The 18,877-nt window shown below is 41.6% G+C and overlaps 2 protein-coding genes across 2 annotated transcripts; one reads left to right on the top strand and one right to left on the bottom strand.

Moving 5' to 3' along the window:
- The first annotated feature begins 2,437 nt into the window (after positions 1-2,437).
- Positions 2,438-13,619, top strand: pcnx4 (pecanex 4). Its single transcript, XM_062397211.1, has 11 exons — positions 2,438-2,590; positions 3,955-4,729; positions 4,831-5,010; positions 5,569-6,107; positions 6,230-6,330; positions 6,483-6,605; positions 8,084-8,444; positions 10,303-10,406; positions 10,704-11,809; positions 11,895-12,081; positions 12,556-13,619. Exons 2-11 carry the CDS (start codon positions 4,032-4,034, stop codon positions 12,805-12,807), a joined length of 3,651 nt encoding a protein of 1,216 aa, XP_062253195.1. The 5' UTR covers positions 2,438-2,590; positions 3,955-4,031; the 3' UTR covers positions 12,808-13,619.
- Positions 13,604-17,257, bottom strand: dhrs7 (dehydrogenase/reductase (SDR family) member 7). Its single transcript, XM_062397212.1, has 7 exons — positions 17,061-17,257; positions 16,295-16,447; positions 15,945-16,051; positions 15,490-15,729; positions 15,207-15,329; positions 14,865-15,080; positions 13,604-13,861 (listed from the first exon to the last, which is right to left on the bottom strand). Exons 1-7 carry the CDS (start codon positions 17,188-17,190, stop codon positions 13,820-13,822), a joined length of 1,011 nt encoding a protein of 336 aa, XP_062253196.1. The 5' UTR covers positions 17,191-17,257; the 3' UTR covers positions 13,604-13,819.
- Between the last annotated feature and the right edge of the window lie 1,620 nt (positions 17,258-18,877).

An 18,877-nucleotide genomic window follows, 5' to 3' on the forward strand; every position in this document is an offset into this window, starting at 1 on the left:
CATTATATTCATGGTTCAGGGAGATACTCTGCCAATGCCAAAATAATATTTATCAAAAGGAGAAAGAACAACCACTTTTGATCTGAAATTTGATGTATTGCAAAGAATGATGATGTTTTTATTGTTAAGTTAAAAACAAGTAGGGATGGTGATTTTGTATTAATGTGGTTTTCAGTCTAACGTACCCGACAACATCTAGTGGGTCGCCTACACATCATTTAATCTTTTAGCGAAGCAGTCAGAGGAACAATTGGGAAATAATATATCAGATACAAATTGGTAGACTGCAAAAACATTGGTACAACAATCATCGATATTTATCAGGCAAGTTTCTGCACAGGTGACATTTACCTGTGAGTAAATTGGCCAAATTCCACCCTGGAATGTTTTTGTTTAACCCCAAACTAAGAGTAAGTTTAAAGTTTATTTATGTCACACCAGGCATATCGGTATAGTACCTTTCTTTAAAGTGTAATAAGGTTATAGGCTTAGTCCCACAAGAAACATCAATAACAACCAGGATGACGCTGTAATATTCTCAACCTTATATTTGCGGTATGATTTTGATGTTCCATACTTAGAAGAAGGTTTTTCATCTCACAGGCGATGGGTGGTGGAGGTGATCCACTCCTAAACTCAAACCCAGATTAGTCTTTATGGGTTTGGTTTTATTTTATACTGTGTATAACTGTAAATTCATGTGTATAATTTATTTGTTTTTTGTTCCATTTGGTTGCCCAACTTGAGGGTATTGAGTGCCACTGGGATTTTCTACTAAAACGATAACAAACTTTATGAATAATGATGTGGTTTTCATACAACAATAGTTTAGTCAGAGATACATTCTAATATGCCCTGTTTTCATATGGCTCAGACTGTACCATTATTAATTATTATTATTAATACAATAATTCAATTCAATTCAAACAACTTTATTTGTCCCCGGGGGGCAATTCTAGGGCACATAGAGAAGTCAGTGCAATATCAGCAGACGGTTAAAAACTTGTACAGTATACTAACCGTATAAAGTGAGAATAGTGTATATGACTGTAAAAGGAGGGTGAACAGGATAACGGCTGTGAAAAGTGATTGTAAGAACGTTGACAAATACTGAATGAGTAAAGTGTTCAGAGAGCATTGAGGTAAGTAATACAGACAAATTATGTACAGTTAAGGTAAATGAAGAATAGATGTACATGATCAGGTAGCAGCAGATGAATAAATACTGCAGCTTATGAATAAATATAGCAGCGGATAAGTAAATGAGCTGATGAGTGAGTATAACAATAAAGTAACTAATAATAACTAGAAGGTTTTGCATGAATTTTCAGAATCATATTAAATTAAATGTGTCCCACACTGTGATTCTTGTAAGGCATCAGAAGCCGAGGCTGGAAACTACTGGGTTATTCTCTAACAATAGGTTTTAAATCATCCAGCATCTAAAATCCAAAATTATAAAAGTAACTTTTAAGTAAGTCTGTCAAATATATGTAGTAAAGTAGAAAATACAATGGTTTTCTCTGAAATGTGCATCAAAGCAGCATAGAAGGACACAGACACACCTATAATTTGTCCATCTTCTTCCTGTGTTTAGTTTATCATGTTAATGAACTTTCTCCAACAAGAAGGTTGCCGGTTCGATTCCCACTCTTTCCCATGCAGAGTGCATGCCGAAATGTCCTTAGCAAGATAGTGAATCCCCTAAATCAAACACCTATTAATTGTGCAATACATCACACTATGTCAATTTAAAAACAAAGTTAAATAAAAGATATAGAATAAATTAAGCGAATTATGCGAAGTTTGCTTCTGCGCAGGATGTGCGCAGTCCACTTCTGCTCAGGAAGTAAATAAAAAAACTAATATATAAAACAGAAAATAAATAAAAGGTAAATTTTCACCACTTTCTAAGTTTCTGCAAATTTTGCAAAGGATTTGAGCATGTTAAAGCCTTCAAAAGGCCAATTTATTTGCCTGAAAAATAATAATAATAATCCTTACAATTTCAATAGTCTGTCAGTGCCTGTCGGTGCTCGAGACCTAATAATAGCACAATTCAACACAAAATAATAGGCTAAAATACAAAAGGGATGTATAATAATAATGTTAATTATAATATAATAATAATAGAGATAATAGACAAATGATAATATAAATTGTTGTGGCATTTAATCATTTAACTTATTCACACTTAGATTAATCTTTGAGACATTACACCAAACTGTTTGTGTGTGTGTGTGTGTGTGTTTGTTTGTTTGTTCCTCAACTCCAAACACAACAAACTAATATGTGTTATTCTTTGTATCATTGACGACGTGAGTGCGTGTGTGTCGTGGTGGCGGGGCTTGTCGTGTAGGGGCGGAGTGTTTACGGCACAGACCAATCAGAGGCCTCGATCTCCTCTCGTCTCCACTCTCATTGGTTCCGGCCTGTCTCTGTGTCATGCCGATGTCGCTCGGCTCTCCAGCGGCTAAGCTAGCTGCTAATGTCGGAGCTGGCTGATTTCCGCCCGTTTCCCCATCGACGACACTTACATCGTTAAATATCCGACAAGGTGAAGCTGCGGCTGAGTGTCCCACCGCTGACGGTAGGTGTATCTCCCACCGGAGACACGGACGGTCAACAACACGCTGCTCTTTCGCCGTTAGTGGTAGCGAGCTAACGGGCAGTCAGGTATCATTACTACTTGCTAGCGAACAATAACAGAGCTAGCTTGAGCAAAGATAAAATAACAGACCCGCCACTGAAAACAATGATCGTTTAACTTATTCCTTGATTTGTTTAGTTTTAGAAGGCTAGTCTCGAAATGTCCGGCCACTAGCTTTAGCAGGTAAGCGCATCCAGTGGTGTGTTTTCATAGCAACTCAGTGGGTGTTGCTATGTGCTCCTGGTCCTGTGTCTCTTTGTTTGTGCCACAATATATCACAATTTAAAGACCATTAATGGCGCCTGTGCTCTAACAACCTCATTAAATGGAGTATTGTTGTATGGGCGAAGATAAACCACAACAGACTTTGTGAATGTGTTGCCCTGATGAAGAGATCCAGTGTTTTCACACTGTCAATTGATGGAGAGATAATCGCCGTCATTACTAGAATCATGCTTTTCACACGTTTGTCCTGTCCTGTGAATAAACGTCTTTAAAATTGTTCTAATTATAGTCTTAGAGCGTTAAGAGTTGTCATTTGCTCTGGGTTAAAATGTATAGCTGAAAGTGTATTGCAGATATAACATTGTTATTTGTTGGGTTCCTACTGTGTCAATCAAATTGTATTTATATGGTGCAAATTCACAAACCACAATTTGGTTCATAGGGATTAGGCCTCTCTTCTTAACCCTCAGCCAAAGACATGTAAAACTACCCAAAACATTTAACAGGGGATTCAAATGAGGAAACCTCAGATAGATTTGTCAGTGATCTCTCTCCCAGGATGGATAGAAGTGATATATATCTTGCGTGTAAGAGGGCACCAATTACGATTGTTACAGTATTCTTGAGAAAGTACAGTGTCTAACATATATGGGGGGTTTATCAATGTTAATACATATAAAATACCTGGCAGAGATGAAGAGAGCAGCTGTTACAATTGTAATGATAGCGGTATTGTCAGTGATAGTATTATATGTGAGTACCATATTGTGTATCTCATTAATCTAGTCGTAATCACCATCCACGATCAGCTACCACAGTTCCATGATGCAGCCTCTTCCGCTGTCCTGGATCTGTAACTATAAAGCATGAGTTTTCCAGGGATGGATTGATGAGATATTAATGTGGTGAAGAGGGAGAAGAGGAAAGAGAAGCTCATGTGTCAATCTAAGTTTGTAGCAGCATAACTAAGGGGCTGATCTAAGACGTCCTGAGCCAGCACGAACTAAAAGCTTTATCAAGAAGGAAAGTTTTAAGCCTACTCTTAAACATTACCTTACTGCAAGTGTGCTTCATTGCAGGCAGCGTCCTTGTGTCTGGGACGATGAATGGAAACCCTCCTTCTGCAGCGTGGAGATGACCCTCTGCCCCTTTGGGAATGGTCAGAATGGGGCCAGATGTGCCCCTTCTTAATGAGTACAAGCAAGAGTTCTTCTGGAAGCGCTTCCCCCAGACATTGTTAGGGGGTCCACGCTTCAAGTTGGGTTACTGCGCCCCGCCATATGTCTACGTCAACCAGGCAGTCTTGTTCTTGACGCCATGGCTCTTTGGAGGTGTTGGCACTCTGCTCTGCCAGCTGCAGCTGCTTCAGGAGCTCCATGCCGCCGTGCTCTCTGGTATGCTCATGTTCGGGGCTGCAGCGGGTGTCCAGGCCCTGGCATTGTACGCAGCTCACAGAAGTGGCACGGTGGAAAGACTTGGTGCGCCAAACATCCTGGTAGATGAAGAGGAAGTGGAATTCACCCACTGTGTCAGCCCGGAGACGGTCCGATTCATCGCTCCCGGGAAGAGGTTTGGGCTGAATGTAGTGTTGCATTCAGTCCTAGCTGGGTTGCTCTGTGGCTTTGGAACATGGTACGTGTTCCTTGGCAGACTGACTGCTCTCTACAGCAGCATTGGTGTGTCCCTGGTAGTCTTTGTACTGAGTTGGGTGACATTGTGTATAGCTGAGTATTCCCTCATTGTAAATACGGCCACAGAGACGGCCACTTTCCACGCACAGGACACTTATGAAGTTACCCCGCTCACCCGGCCCCTGTACATTTTTATTTTCATCGCTGTGGACCTTGCTGACAGGTGAGCAAAAGTATCAGTTGACTGATTTACTGAGAAAATACAATTTTATTTCACATAAGTCTTGCTGTAATAATAAATCTCTATATCTTGCTGTGACTCAGATTCTCAGGCTCTGCACCTGAGCTCCATCTCGCCAGTCAGGTTCTCCATGTGCTGTTCCTCTTCCTACCTCTGCTGTGGGCTCTGGGTATACTGCCTCCCCTGGATGCCCTGCTCCTCTGGGGCATGGAGCAGGCGCTCGTGCTTGGCTTTGGAGGCTCCCCCATGTCTAGCAACCTCAGGTATAAACAAGAGCAATAAGCTTCAAGCTAAATTTGAGTGTTCCACTGGTATTAAGAAACACTTTTTTCCGGCCGTGCTGAGAGCAAGGAAATTCAAGTTAAAAATCTAGAAGCATCAAGCCACAAAAAAAAAAATATGTTTGTCATCAACACTATCCCAATGCCTGTGTTTTAAGTCTCCTCTTGTTTTCATTCATCATTTCATATATGTAATACTATATATTGTACATGTGCCAATTCATAGATTTAAGTCTGTTGGTTTCCATATGCAATAGTCTGTTGAAGTTCTGGTGCCACAACAGCTGTAACACTACACTGAATTGTATCTTTGTTCATTATTTCACCTTGAATTTTATATTATTATATCAGATAAAATGCAGTTTTTTCTGAAACCCTCTACAGCATCAGTTAAACCAGATGTTTTGAATGCCATCAACTCCTGCTCATGTTATGTGAGAAACCTGTCCACATCAGACTGTAATTGTCCCAGTGAAGTGACAAGTGTGACACTTGCCTGTGTATCGTTGGTGCTGACTGTGTATGTGTGCTGTCCCACAGGCTGCTGCTGATGTTTGGTGTATCTGCCAGCGTAGCTGTGTGTAATTACTTCATCCCATCAACACTGGGTGTTGTTCTCTTCTCCATCTCTGCGGGATTTTTGCTGAGCTTGGACCTCAGCCAGGTCGGCACCCTCTGCCGGGGGCCCCGGGCAGCCTTCGGCGACCGTGGATTTCACAGAAGGGGGGCGCCCCCCCTTCCTCCCAGTTCTTTTGGCTGGAATCTGGGCTGGAGGGAGCTGCTGCTATATTTTAGCCTGCTACTGGTGGCAATGGCAGAGGCTGGGCTGTTACATCACTTCCTCGGTTCAGCTCAGTCCCAGAGCTTGGTCACAGGACCCCAGGCTCTTGTCAGCTACCTTCTCCTCATACTGTTCTGCCTCTGCTGGGCTCTCCGAGAGATCCAGGGAGCCTATGTATTTGGAGGAGTGTTCCTCAATCCCCTGTACCCAAAGGGGATGTCCAGTGTTCAGACTTTTAAGCAGAGGAACAGAGGATTATACATTGCTGCAGCAATCAGAAGAGTCCTTCTTTACCTTGGTGAGCTTGATGTATTTTAAGTCTGAGATTCCAATCCTAACATACTTTTCAGGTGTGAAAACACCAGTGCTCTGTATGTGAATGGGTTTTTGACTCTGTATTTTCTGTGTTTCACTTGATAGTGTCTCCGTTTGCCATGGTTGCTTTTCTGTCTATGGACAAATCTCTGCAGCCGCTCCACAGGGCGTCCCTCAGTGTGGGATTCGCACGAGCCTTCAGAGTGGTATGAATACGTTCACTCTCTTTCACGGCCTTAACTATCAGCATGAACAAAACATGCAGAAATTGTCTTCACTTTTTGTATACTATCATATGTGATTATTTCCTGTGTGATTCATTTCACTTAAGTTTTGTTCCTTTTGTGCCTCTGTGCAGTTGTGGCAGAGCTCAGAAGATGCTCTGCTCCAGATGGTGGTGGTGGTCCTGGTGCGGCTTGCAGCTGGAAACAAAGTGCTGCCGGGTTGGGACAACCTGGGAACCGGAGTTCAGCTTCTTCTGGTGAGATTGAAATGGATTTATCCCTTACTGCTTCTTCCCTTTACATTATTACATCTGCACAGGCTTAAATCTGACTCAGACAATGCTTACACGTCTAGAGCTGTGCAGGGCTCACTGACCTGTTGACAGTACATAAGATACTTCATTTCTGAACTATAACAATATAAGTTTTTACTATTTAGAACATAATGGTTTTAAATGTTTTACTAAAGGTAAATATAATGAAATGGGATGTTTTTCTACAACTTCCCTAAGCTAAATTCAGCACTGTGTTTAAAAAATAACTTAACAATTAGTGCTTTCAAACGATTCAAATATTTAATCGCAATTAATCGCAAATTTGTATCTATTCTAAATGTGCCTTCATTTATTTTTTTGCCATAATTTTTCTTTTCTTCGTTTTAATGCTCTTATGAACATGGAAAAGTGGATTGGCTTGCTTTATGCAAATGTTTTATTTTATTGAAAAACAACAATGCCAAACAGGGCGATACAAAATAAAATTATAAAGTTTACATTTCAGGTAAACAAGGACTCAGCCTATAGTGCAGTTAAACCATGGCTCAATATTTTCATTTTTTCAAGTTTGCTGCGAACATAGCAGTCAGGCCTCTTATTTCAGAAACAATGAACCGTAACAGTTAGGTTACCAATAAAAGGTAAGCCTACTACTTCTTTGCTTTCAGTCAGCTACTCAAACAGACAAGCAACAAAATAACAAACAAACAAAATACACAGGCAAGTGTCGGCCTACTTTGAAATAAATTAAACACAGAACTTTGTAGGGCTATTTGAGTCCTCCCATTATTTGTGGAAAATGTATGAAATAAGAAGTACCCCATTTTTAAATAAATAAAAACATATAGCTGCAGCCTAATAGCTTAAAAATATATATTTTAGTTGGCGAAATATTAAAACAAAAAGCGAGAGCAAGTCAGACTGGAGGCGAACACAGATACTGAAGATCGGTAGAAACCAACTGCAGCTTCTGCTCTGATCAAGACGCTGAGGCGCTGATCTCTGATCAGCTGAGACCAGAGAAACTCTGTGTTTTCACTGTTTCCATAGTTAAGAAGTACTGAGTCAATGAGCTCTGATCTCACTGTGTCTCTCTGAGCGAGTGCGCGGTGGCGGTCGGCGGAGCCGGCGGAGCGGTGCGCTATCTGGAAGACACACACGTGTGAGAGTTGGCAGCTCTGCGTTAATCTCGCGATAAAAAAATTAAACTGACAGCACTATTAACAATACACTGGTACAATTTAATGTATTCCTATACAAAAGATCTCAAACTCTTGAATTTATGTTCGTTTTTTGTTTTCACTCAATAGAGAAATGTTAATTCATTTACGATTGTAAGTTTCAGTCAATGCAGTAATATATGAGGAATACAACAAAAGTACACAAATAAAAAAAAGTTATTGAAGCACACGAGTCAATTAAACATACTCTGCGTCATTGCCTCTGTGTTTGTGATTCAGGTGGGCCTTGTGACTGACAGACTGACCCAGTTCCTGGCCAAGCTTAAGTTCACCCTGACTGTGTTGGTGACGTCTTGGACTGAGAAGAAGCAGCGCCGTCAGTCGGCCGGAACTCTCTTGGCTCTGAACACCTCTCTGTGCCCACTGCTGCTGGTAGTGGTGGCGCTCTCTGCCCTGCTCTCTGCCCCTCTGCTGCCCCTCTTCACCCTGCCCATCTTCCTGGTGGGCTTCCCAAGGCCTCAGCGCAGTTGGCCAGGGCCCGTGGGTACGGCCTGTCCCTGCACGGACTCTATCTTCTACCAGCAGATGAGCGGTAGTCTGGCCACAGCTCTGAAGACAGCCTTTGCGAGAGGGTCACTGGGTTAGTTTGGCATGCTTGAAATCGCTCCTGTCTTTTGTGACTGACAATATTTGAATCCTTTTCAAAAGTAACAAGTAAATGGTGTTCATTTCGGCATTTGTTAGATTTGTAAATGTCTGAATATTCTATTTTAGTGCAAATTGATCAGGCATACTTAATGACAAAAAATATTAATATAAATATTTGGAATTGGTCATTACATTTAATTAAGTAGAATAGCACTCAGTACGGCGCATACCTCAGGACCCAACTGTCCCCTTCAGAAAACACATTTAAATCAACTTGATCTTTATTTTTATTTGCGTCCACACCAAAATGTACACACTCATTGATACCAACCCACTAAATATGTCAGAATCTTTTCCATCAAGATCCCATCATTTTTCTGTGTGAAATCAATGAATATCCCGAAAAAAAGCTGTACTTTGCAACATTTAAGAAAGTGAAAAATCCTTGATCTGCCCCTGATCTCTATCGGCATCAAAATGTAATGGGTTCTTCCTCGTTGTGTACCTGGTCCTTCCTCCAAGTTTCCTGTTTATCTGCCGTGGAATTTTTGCGTAATTCTGGAAACTAACAAACAAAAAAACCCAGATGAAAACCTAACCTCCCAATTAGCTATTCAATTGGATTAATTGGCTCAAGAACTATACGTTGAATAAAACATATCATTCAGTCTGGCTTAAACTTTATATACACACAAGTTTGTGTTTTTTATTAATTTTTTGGCTTCAGTGTGTTTTGACTTGTGCTATGATCGCAGTGACTGACCTCTCCCATGGGTCAAGTCGGGTCTGTATGCAGATCAGAGAGCACTGAAGCATCACCTCATATGGTTGGTAGCAAGAGGAATTTTGTTGCGAGCAGCTCTTCGGAGTTGCTGGCAGTAATGCGAGCTTGCATGATCCAGTTGAGCTTCTGTGAAGTGACCCAAAAAAAAAAGCTCTGATCTGTATTCATTACATCCAAATGTTTCCACACCATTAACCGCATATAATACTCTTAGGGCAAACGGAGCTGCTGCTAGGATTTCATCCTGCGCTCGATCAGGAGGGGGCAGGAGTAAAAAAAAAAAACAGTGCAAGTAGAGAATCATTATTTATGGACTGATGAGTTCAAACTGAACAAAACCACTGAGGTGATGTCATCACTCTGTCTGACTGTTTTTTTTTTGTGCTCGGGGTGCTATAGCTGTTATATATAATTCAAAATAAGCGCCTGTTAAGTGTATACATGCAGTCTAACAACGGCGGTTTGTAGTGTTCTTTTGCTTCACTCGCACGGGGGGGCTGGGGAGCAGTGACCAGGAAGGGAGTCTGCCCAGCGTGTCACTTCCCATTAGGAGGTAGCGGCTGGGTTTAATCTGAGATGTCATGATGGGACATAACATTATCCTTGAGCCAAGCAGGCACTACTCAACTACAGCAAAAAAACATCTCCTACCAACTTGCCACTGGTTTTCATCTTTGTTGAAATGAACATCTGCCCACTGTCTTCTGCCTCTGAAACCCATTGTATAAAAGGAGTTAAGTTTTAGAGTCTAATGCCAAGCTAAGGCCAGGAAGAGATTTAATATTTAGATCTCTGTGCAGTCAGCCAGTTAAAATAGTATCATGACCTTCCTGTACTACTGCGATGGTACATGTCTTTCCGCAGCTCATCCAGCAGCCATGTGATCCACATAGTCAGCAGAGGGACGCATGGCTGATGCAATATGAAAGGGATGCGCGGCGAGACTGGCTGTTTGTTGCATGATGTATATGTTGTGTGTTCCCTTCTTCATTGCCCCCAATTTACAAATCGCATCTCCAGCATGTTAGACACATGGATTACTGATTATTTTTCTCCCCGCCTGTAGGTTCTTTAGCCCCGGGCTCTCATTTCCTCGGCCGCTTTCAGGACCGTATGGTTTGGATAATGATCCTGGAGAGAGGATACGGCTACTGTACAGTCAACATTAAGGTACTGTATCTTGCTCTTTAGACATTAACAGACAAGTTCTCCGGAGAATTCCCGCACAATTGAGTCCGGGTTTTCTCTGGAATTTGTCTTTCATTCTCTGGTTAGTGTGTTCACAACAACACAGAGAACTCTGGCGAGGTTCACCTGAGCTCACACAGATATTATATATCATATTATACACTAGAATCTCAGGAGAATTTCTAGAGTTCACTGCATGTCTGAAAGCAGCTTTTTACTATTAAGCATCAGTTTAGCCATTTTCAAGAAGATCAAATAATGTGGTGTATTTTGGTACAGGGTCTGGAGTTGCAGGAGACATCTTGTCACACAGTGGAGGCACGGAGGGTGGATGAGGTGTTCGAGGCGGCTTTTGAGCGGCCCGAGAGGCTCGGCTTCACTCAGGGATTTAACCTGCACTGGGGGAATGCCCTCACCCCTTGTGCCGCCCTTGCAGTTCAAGTCTATTCTGACGCCCGGAATGTGCTCTCCGGCATCATTGATTCACATGACAACTTGAGGAAACTTCAAGATGACTTTCTCAAAGTGTTGGTCTGGTTGCTCCTTCGATACTGTGTTCAGAAGCACAAAGGGTTCTTGTGGAGCAGTGACGACGGGCAAGGGGTTGGAGGCAGGAAGTCCCAGTCTTCTCAGCTGGCCCACACTACCTGCAACCAACCACCTGAGGCTGTCGTGGTGGAGTCAAACGTGTCTTCTCTCAGGTTTAGACAAGACAGCTCCAGCTTGACCTCCCTTGGTGATTGGTCAGATGAGGACGATTTATTTGGACCTCAACAGGCCAGACGGACGGTGGCTTTAGTGACTGCAGAAGCTCAGTCTGGACTCACGGCGCTGCAGACAGGGGCGTCTCTGCCAGGCTCTGTGGAGATGGACAGTCTCTTTGAAAACATGGCTCTCTCTGCCTTGCAGCCTCTTCAGCCCCTGGGACTGGGCATCGGGATGCCAGCTGTGGATAGAGGCCGGAACACAGAGGTGTTCAGAGAGAGTCCCAACTCAGTCCCTCATCTGAACTTCAGCTGCCCTCAGTCAGAGGTTTTCAACCTACCGACAGGGTGGAGGACTGCACCGCTGCTACCATCCCGCCTGCTGCAGCTCAGGCCTTTGTTTCCAGAGGACTGGTTCCGGTTTACCCTGGGGCGCTTTGGGCCTGCTGTGCAGGGCGAGAGCTCAGAGGACATGACCAAAGCCCTGAAGGAGGATGAAGCTTTGAAAGAACTGCACACTCAAGTTGTACTCTCCTGTCTCATCTCACTGGGGGCAGAGTCAGCTTTCACCAGTCCCAGTTACGTCTACAGGCTCTACTGTGGAGATGTGCCATGGACAGAAGGACTGGAGTGGCTCTCTTCAAGTAAAGAGCTTTATCAACTCTCGCTTCAGGCTTTCAGGTAAAATGCAAATTAGGTTAATGTTTTCTGTTATGATCACTGAAACCATGTTTCATAAAGTCTGCCTGTTTGTATTTGCTTTCAGGTTCAGTTTCAAGCTGCTGTTTGATCAAGCGAGCTTGGGGCCCATGGAGTCCCTGGATGAATTGTTCAGCACCTTGGAGGAATATGAAAGGGATTGGTACATTGGCTTGGTGACAGAAAAAGGCTGGCACGACAGTGTCCTTCAGGAGAAACCCTTCCTATTCTCCCTAGGACATGACCTAGCTATGGTGATTACACAGACAAACCCTTCTTCACATTCAATTTAGGCTGAAAAATGTATATTATCAACATGCATAATATAATACTCTTGTTGAGATCCTTACCTATTCAGAGGCCATCTCAGTGGAAAATGTTTTGACATTTGTTTGTGTGTATGTTTCTGCATTTATATGTCCATGTGTGGGTGGCTGTGGCTGAGGAGTTATAGCGTATTTTCCATTAACCGCTGGCTTGGTGGTTCAATCTCATCCTCTTTGCATGCCGATGTGTCCTTGGGCAAGACAATGATTCTCCAAATAGTCCCTGACTGCAGTCCCAGCAGTGTGTGAGTGGTGTGTGACAGAACTTGCTGCACATAGATGCACTGTGTGATTGTGTATGTGAATGGATAAATGGCTAAACTGTTCTGTAAAGTGCTGTGTGAGTAGTTATCAAGACTGATAAATACAGACCATTTACCATTTCCTATTCCATGTCCACAGGGTACTTACACAGGACGAGTCCTGTCCCTGCAGGAGCAGCTGGTGCAGGTAGGCCGTCTGAACGGAGAGGGGGTACGAGGCCAGTGGGCTAACCTTTCTTGGGAGCTCCTGTATGCCACCAATGACGATGAGGAGCGTTACAGCATCCAGGCTCACCCCTTCATGCTCAGAAACTTAACTGTTCAGGCAGCCGATCCCCCTTTAGGGTATCCCATTTACTCCTCAGCCCCCCTCCACTTCCCCTGCCTCTGAACATATGAACATACTCGGAAGTGGGAAGGGGCTGCTTTTCAGTCAGTCTCACAGCAAGACCTCGATTTCCAAAGGTAATGGTTATTAGGAAGTTTATGTGGAAACTATAGGGAAAAAAAGAGAAGAATTCTAATGGTTTTAGAGTTTTACTTTTAGAACTGTTGACTCTTGAGTTCAGAAGAGTGATGTCTGTGTGGAACCTTGGTTGTTTTTCAAACGTTTTGTGCTTCACTTCCTGAACCACAGAGGAAGAAGCCGTGGCGTCACCAATGTTCCACGGTTTCAAAATCTTCTGACCAGATTTTAACTGACGATGTGGACGAGTTCACAGAAGCGCACATTAAGATAAGCTCCCTTCAAACATTTGTATCTTGAAAGTTTTGACCATTGACAGGTTTCCACTGAAGCACATAGGTTTTTGTGTTTTTTTTCCATGTTAATGGTTGTGAAGAAGTTTAAAAATGACCCCCCCCCCCCCCCCCCCCCCCCGGGAGACACCTGTGGAATACCTCTGGTTTTATTGTACTTTTTAGATTTCAGTTTTCAGGTGATTTACCCTCCTCGTTCCACAAAGAAAGGGACAACTCTAAAGTTTTGTTAACAAATATCAAGGATGTGCCTTGGGTATGTGTTGCTGTAAGTGTAAGGTGTTTAGTGCTTGTTTTGTTTACAATTCACTTGTTTACAGTCTAGAATGAAGAATTCTATGAAAATGTCCAGTTTCTTGTACATATTGTTGTTTTTTATATGTTTAACTGTATAATACTTCTAATAAAATAGCTTGGCAGAGGCTGAAAAATATCAAAGCTGAATTTTATTGGCCATTCAAACTGAAAAAATGTGTCATTCTTACATATGGTTATTCGGTTACATACACATTATCTGGATATATAAATACAAGATTTACTAGTTCCCTTGTTTCCCACTCAAATTAAGACAAAAACTCTAAAACTGAGCAGGAGAACACATCAGTCACACATGCATCAAACACGTTTCCACTTCACTATGACAATTAGGACCTCTTGAGTTTACTAAAGTATCCAGAGTCTGCATCCTGCAAAAAAAAAGAAGTGACAGTTGGTGTTTGTGAATGAAATCAAAATGTCATCTTATTACTTCCACCAAGGATGTTATGGCCATGTTTTAGTTTTGGCTGTCTGTTGGTTAGCAGGATTAGGCAAAGACTCCTGGACGGATCAGCACAACATTTGGTGGAAGGATGAAGTACGAGTCAGGGAACAACCAGTTACATTTTGCTGCAGATCCAAATCGGGATGGGTTTTTAGTTTTTCAACATTGCCCCCGATTTATTAGAGAATATTTCATGAATCTTAATGGAAACAATTATGTCATGTTTAGAGTGATTGATATTAATGAGAGTAATCCAGTGAATTAAAACAGGTTTCATAATTGGGCTGTTCGGCCATGGCGGAGGAACTTGCTCTTGTGCAATGCTAGGTTATTACTTGGTTAGATGGGTTGTGATCAGGGGTTTGACCCTTTCATTTCTTAGGTTCACACACCGCACTTTTCATTTGTGTCCTACTGAGGCAAAAACATGTGAGGCTCTCAAGTCTAGCCGGTTGGAAATTGACCTTTCTCCATGGCCCTCAGCTCTCACTGTCCAGCAGAGGCCACCAGACACGCTGGTCAGTCTGTTACCATCTTCTCTTTAGACCCAAGCAAGGTCAGCAACAGCTGAGGCCCCCCAGCTGCTAAGAGACAGCTCTGCTTTGTGTCTGCCACGCTCTGCTGTATTCAAGTGCTTTCAGTGCGTTCACACTGTGAGGATCCCCCGGTCCCAGTTTAAATGGAGGAAGGTCAGTCTTACAGGACGCAGCATCGCTCCACACGACTTTTAAGCGATAGTTTTACAGTTTGGCAAAAGCATTTATTTGCGCTGCTAACATGTTTCTGAAACACTTAAAATACAAAATTCATGATATTTGTTTTTCCTCAGTGTTATACCCAGTAAGCCACTTTGATAATAAGCTTGATTTGCATCGTAGTAATATTGTACATGTAGATTTCTCAAAAGTTATTTATTATGTACTTACCAAACCAGCTTTGAAATTCTGCACCCTTTTCCTGCCCATGATGTCAGTCATGAACCAGGCCAATGTGGGAGTGTACTGCCAGACGTAGTAAAACAGGAGGAAGGGCTGCTGTGCGATCCACATTTCCTTGACCCCGTTTGCCATTCCCACCAGCATTAAACGCACACAGCGACTCGTCGACATCTTGTGTTCCTGCGTACCAGCTGCGGCCAGAGGCTTATGTAATTGAAGAAATTCAGATTTTATTGAGACCAAACACCTGCAATAGCTTCTGTCATATCAAACAGATCAAGCATGGCTAAAATACTGGATTATGTTATGTTAAGAAATGAAGAGCCATACCTTGTTCAGCTCCTCTGTGAAGGCATTTTGGACAATCTGTGACTGCACAGGCCCTGGACACACTGTGCTGATGAGTATGTTTGGATAGTCAGACAGTTCAGTCCGAAGGGAATTAAAAAATCCCTGTGGACAATAAAGTTATTATCAACAAGAGCGTTCATTCATACATGTCGTCACTTGCATTATAGACTGAGGTATTACACAGTAAGGCAGAAACAGATGAACCAGACATGCTCCTCTGTGACACAGTCGAAGCCCACACTGTTATTTTTGTTCCCCTCACCTGAAGAGCATGTTTGCTGGCAGAGTATCCAGTTGACAGGGGCACCCCAGCGAGGCCAGCCACACTGCTGACGGTCACAATGCTCCCAGTTCCTCGCCGTGTCATCTCAGGCAGCACCTGCTTGGTGATGGAGACCGTGCCCAGGAAGTTGAGCTCCATCAGGCCCTGGTACACGTCAACACTGGTGTCAATGCACAGGGAGCGCTGGCTTCGGCCGCCATTGTTGATTAGGATGTCAATCTGAAAAGGCAAAGACACGGGAGACAACGGCATGATTTGAACTTGAATTACGAAAAGAGAACATCAAGGTGAAGTGAAGACTTTATGCACTATGTCTATTATGTAACGGAAAACCAACATAAACATTATAATTGAACTTCAAATCCAGCAGAATTTTCTTGTTGAAAATTCAAATAGATTTCTCTACAACAAAAGAGCAACTGAAGTGGCCTCACGTGTCCAAAGTGTTGAATTGCGGCTTTTGCTTTTTCCTCATGCGATGTCCTCTCCAACAAATCAAGTGGAAGAACGAGAATATCTTCATCATGGAGGCCGGAGTTTTCTTAAAGAATAAATGATGACGTAAATTCAGTCATAAATAGGTTAGACACTGAATGAAACAAGTGAAATCACAAAACCATTGGACAGTTTACCGTTGGTCTGAGAACAAAGATTAACAGTATGAAATAAGAAAACCACTAGAAATATATCAATATTCTACCTGCAGTGTAATGAATTATTTGTCAGTTTATTTTTACACTGATCCTACAATAACTTGCAAAACAAATAAAAATACTTCTCTCACCTAAACAGCAACGTCGCACCCTGTTCAGCTCATCCTCTCGTCGTGCAGACAGGATGAGTCGTGAGCCACACTTTGCCAGCTGGTGGGCCAGCTCCTCTCCAATACCACTGGAAGCTCCAGTGATCCACACCACCAGGCCTTTCAACTTGGTCTCTGGTTAACACAAAACACAACTGTCAGCATTTCACACAGAAACAAACAGTTATTTTGTTCAATATTACACTTGCTCACTGTCACGGCTTGTTGGAAATAAACTCAAGTGCTAGGTTTGATTCAAATTCTACTGTGTTTAAGAGAAAACATTTCTGTTTGTACTACACATTTATTTAATAAACAGTGTATATAGATGCAACCTTATCTATCTATCTATCTATCTATCTATCTATCTATCAATCATAAATATGCATGCCTATACACTTATTGTCAACATAAATAGATAGATAGATAGATAGATAGATAGATAGATAGATAGATAGAGGCAGGTACAATAATCAATATGTACAAAATATAAATATTGAATATGTGTGTGTGATTTCACAATAGTTTAAAGTATATATCAAACATAATATATCACACCTTAACACAAACGTAATAATAATTCTGTAAGTGAATAATACTAACTCTGACTTTTAGCTGTACTAGCTAAATGGTTACTTACTGTTTGTATCTGTCCCTGTAACGTGCGTCTAATAGACTGTTGTCACTCACTGGGATTCCAAAACCTGCTTCATTCTCTGTATGTAAATAATAAATCAAATGCGCTCACCAGGACTGTTTCCTGTCACACTGGCCCACAGCAGCGTGAAGTCTGCATCCCCAAAAACAAAAGCCAACAGGTGGATGAGTAGAAACAGGCCTACCAACCAACACAGTGCGGATACCAGGCAGCAGTCCATGGTCGGAAGAGAGCGAATTAAGTTTCAAACAGAACAGGAAGAACAACAAACAACTGCAGCGCCAATATACTGCGTCACTTCCGCCCTGAGACCTTCAGAGTTAAAGCACGGCGCTAATCAGCTTCAAGATATTAAAGATGCACCCGCTGAAGATGGAGATAAATGATCATCAATATAGTGAAGACCATTTCTAATTTATTTTACAAAAACATTAAGACGATCAAAAAGGTCATCTTGATGGTTTTATACGACTTTTATTTTTTTCTCTCAACAGTAGAGAGAAACTTCTAGTGTGCCAACGTTGGACTTGCACTTTGCAATGAATGTCTAAGTCCAACATTGGCAACTGTTCTTTTCAGCCATAATGTTTACACACAAATCATTGTTCCAGCTCGACATATTTGTTTTTACAGAGGCCTCATAAATGTCACCAGAGAATGAACAGAGGCTAAAAAGAAGGTGTGCCTTGTATCAGTAGAGATACAATTGGTTCTACAGCAGAATCCTCAACACTGACATCACAAAAGACATATTTACAACCGAAAACACAAAGCCATGTTGATCATAATGTCCACTAGTTGACGGTAATTTCTTTGTAGAATCAGTGAGCTATTCTTACTCTTGTTTGAAGCTTTTGTTGGCGAAGCAGGCCGTGCAGCTATTTCAAATTTGAATTTTCTCTGATTACCAGTGTAGACCTTGCACAGGGGTTGTGCAAGTCTAGGCTGCATGAGTGTATGCTAGGGACCATAACTTCATTTATCGTTGTCTTTTGTTCCGCATTGGGTTGTGCAACAGAGATGTGTGCATGTTGATCATTTTCTAATTCTGAACAACTCAGAGTAGATTGTGCAATAAGGACATCGCTTTTTGAAATACCACTGAGGACATATCCTGTTGGTCATGTCCTCAGTGTCTGTAAAGTATTTTTAATATCTTATCTTAAAGTTCTTCACCGGTAAGAAACATAACAACAAACAAATGGTTGCCATATCTATATTCACATTGAAATTGTGTACATTTTTATGCACTTTGCACTGCCATCGTATAATTTAACTTGTAAAATTTGTTTCTATTCAATTGGAGACAGAATGCCTTTATTGCCAAGCTATGCATACAACAAAATTAGAAGTAATACTTCTCTGGGTTCAGTAAAACCCAAACAATCACACAACAGCATCAAGATTAAGATGATGATTAAGATGCATTTATCAAACAAACAGAATAAATATATAAATACACTGATAAAAATGAACTTGCATTAAATACAAAAAAAATTGCTTCTTTCTAATCCTTGATTTTCGCAGTTATCTTTTTGCAAAAAAGGGGAGCAGTCCTTATAGCATAGCACTCCACAATTATTGTGTGTAAGACACATACATATTTTAATTTCTTAAATCCATTCAATGTGCAAATTCAGTCCTGTGAATAAAACGTATTATCATTATTATTTATGTTGTTGTTGCTTTCATTAGTATTATTATTTGGATCATAATTACAATTATTGTTAATTTCGTTATTATTATCGTTGCTGTTGTTGTTGTTTGTGTGATTTTCTGTATATAAGCTGTTGTTGGTGTTATTATTAGAGGGATTTTCTGTATATAACTTGACAATTATTATTATTATTCCTGCTGTTGTTGTTAGTGTGAATTTATGTAAATAACCTGGTGTTGTTGTTATTATT

The sequence above is a fragment of the Platichthys flesus genome, chromosome 10 (genome assembly GCF_949316205.1).
Source record: "Platichthys flesus chromosome 10, fPlaFle2.1, whole genome shotgun sequence".
In the NCBI taxonomy this organism is placed as follows: domain Eukaryota; kingdom Metazoa; phylum Chordata; class Actinopteri; order Pleuronectiformes; family Pleuronectidae; genus Platichthys; species Platichthys flesus.

Bases quoted from the DNA above. Each gene is read 5' to 3' on its own strand.
- pcnx4 (XM_062397211.1), top strand. From the start codon at position 4,032: ATGGTCAGAATGGGGCCAGATGTGCCCCTTCTTAATGAGTACAAGCAA. The intron at 6,331-6,482 runs GTATGAATACGT...GCCTCTGTGCAG, and splicing joins TCGCACGAGCCTTCAGAGTG to TTGTGGCAGAGCTCAGAAGA. The intron at 12,082-12,555 runs GTGATTACACAG...CCATGTCCACAG, and splicing joins TAGGACATGACCTAGCTATG to GGTACTTACACAGGACGAGT.
- dhrs7 (XM_062397212.1), bottom strand. From the start codon at position 17,190: ATGGACTGCTGCCTGGTATCCGCACTGTGTTGGTTGGTAGGCCTGTTT. The intron at 16,052-16,294 runs GTGAGAGAAGTA...TTATTCTTTAAG, and splicing joins GGTGCGACGTTGCTGTTTAG to AAAACTCCGGCCTCCATGAT. The intron at 15,730-15,944 runs GTGAGGCCACTT...TTGCCTTTTCAG, and splicing joins CAATTCAACACTTTGGACAC to ATTGACATCCTAATCAACAA.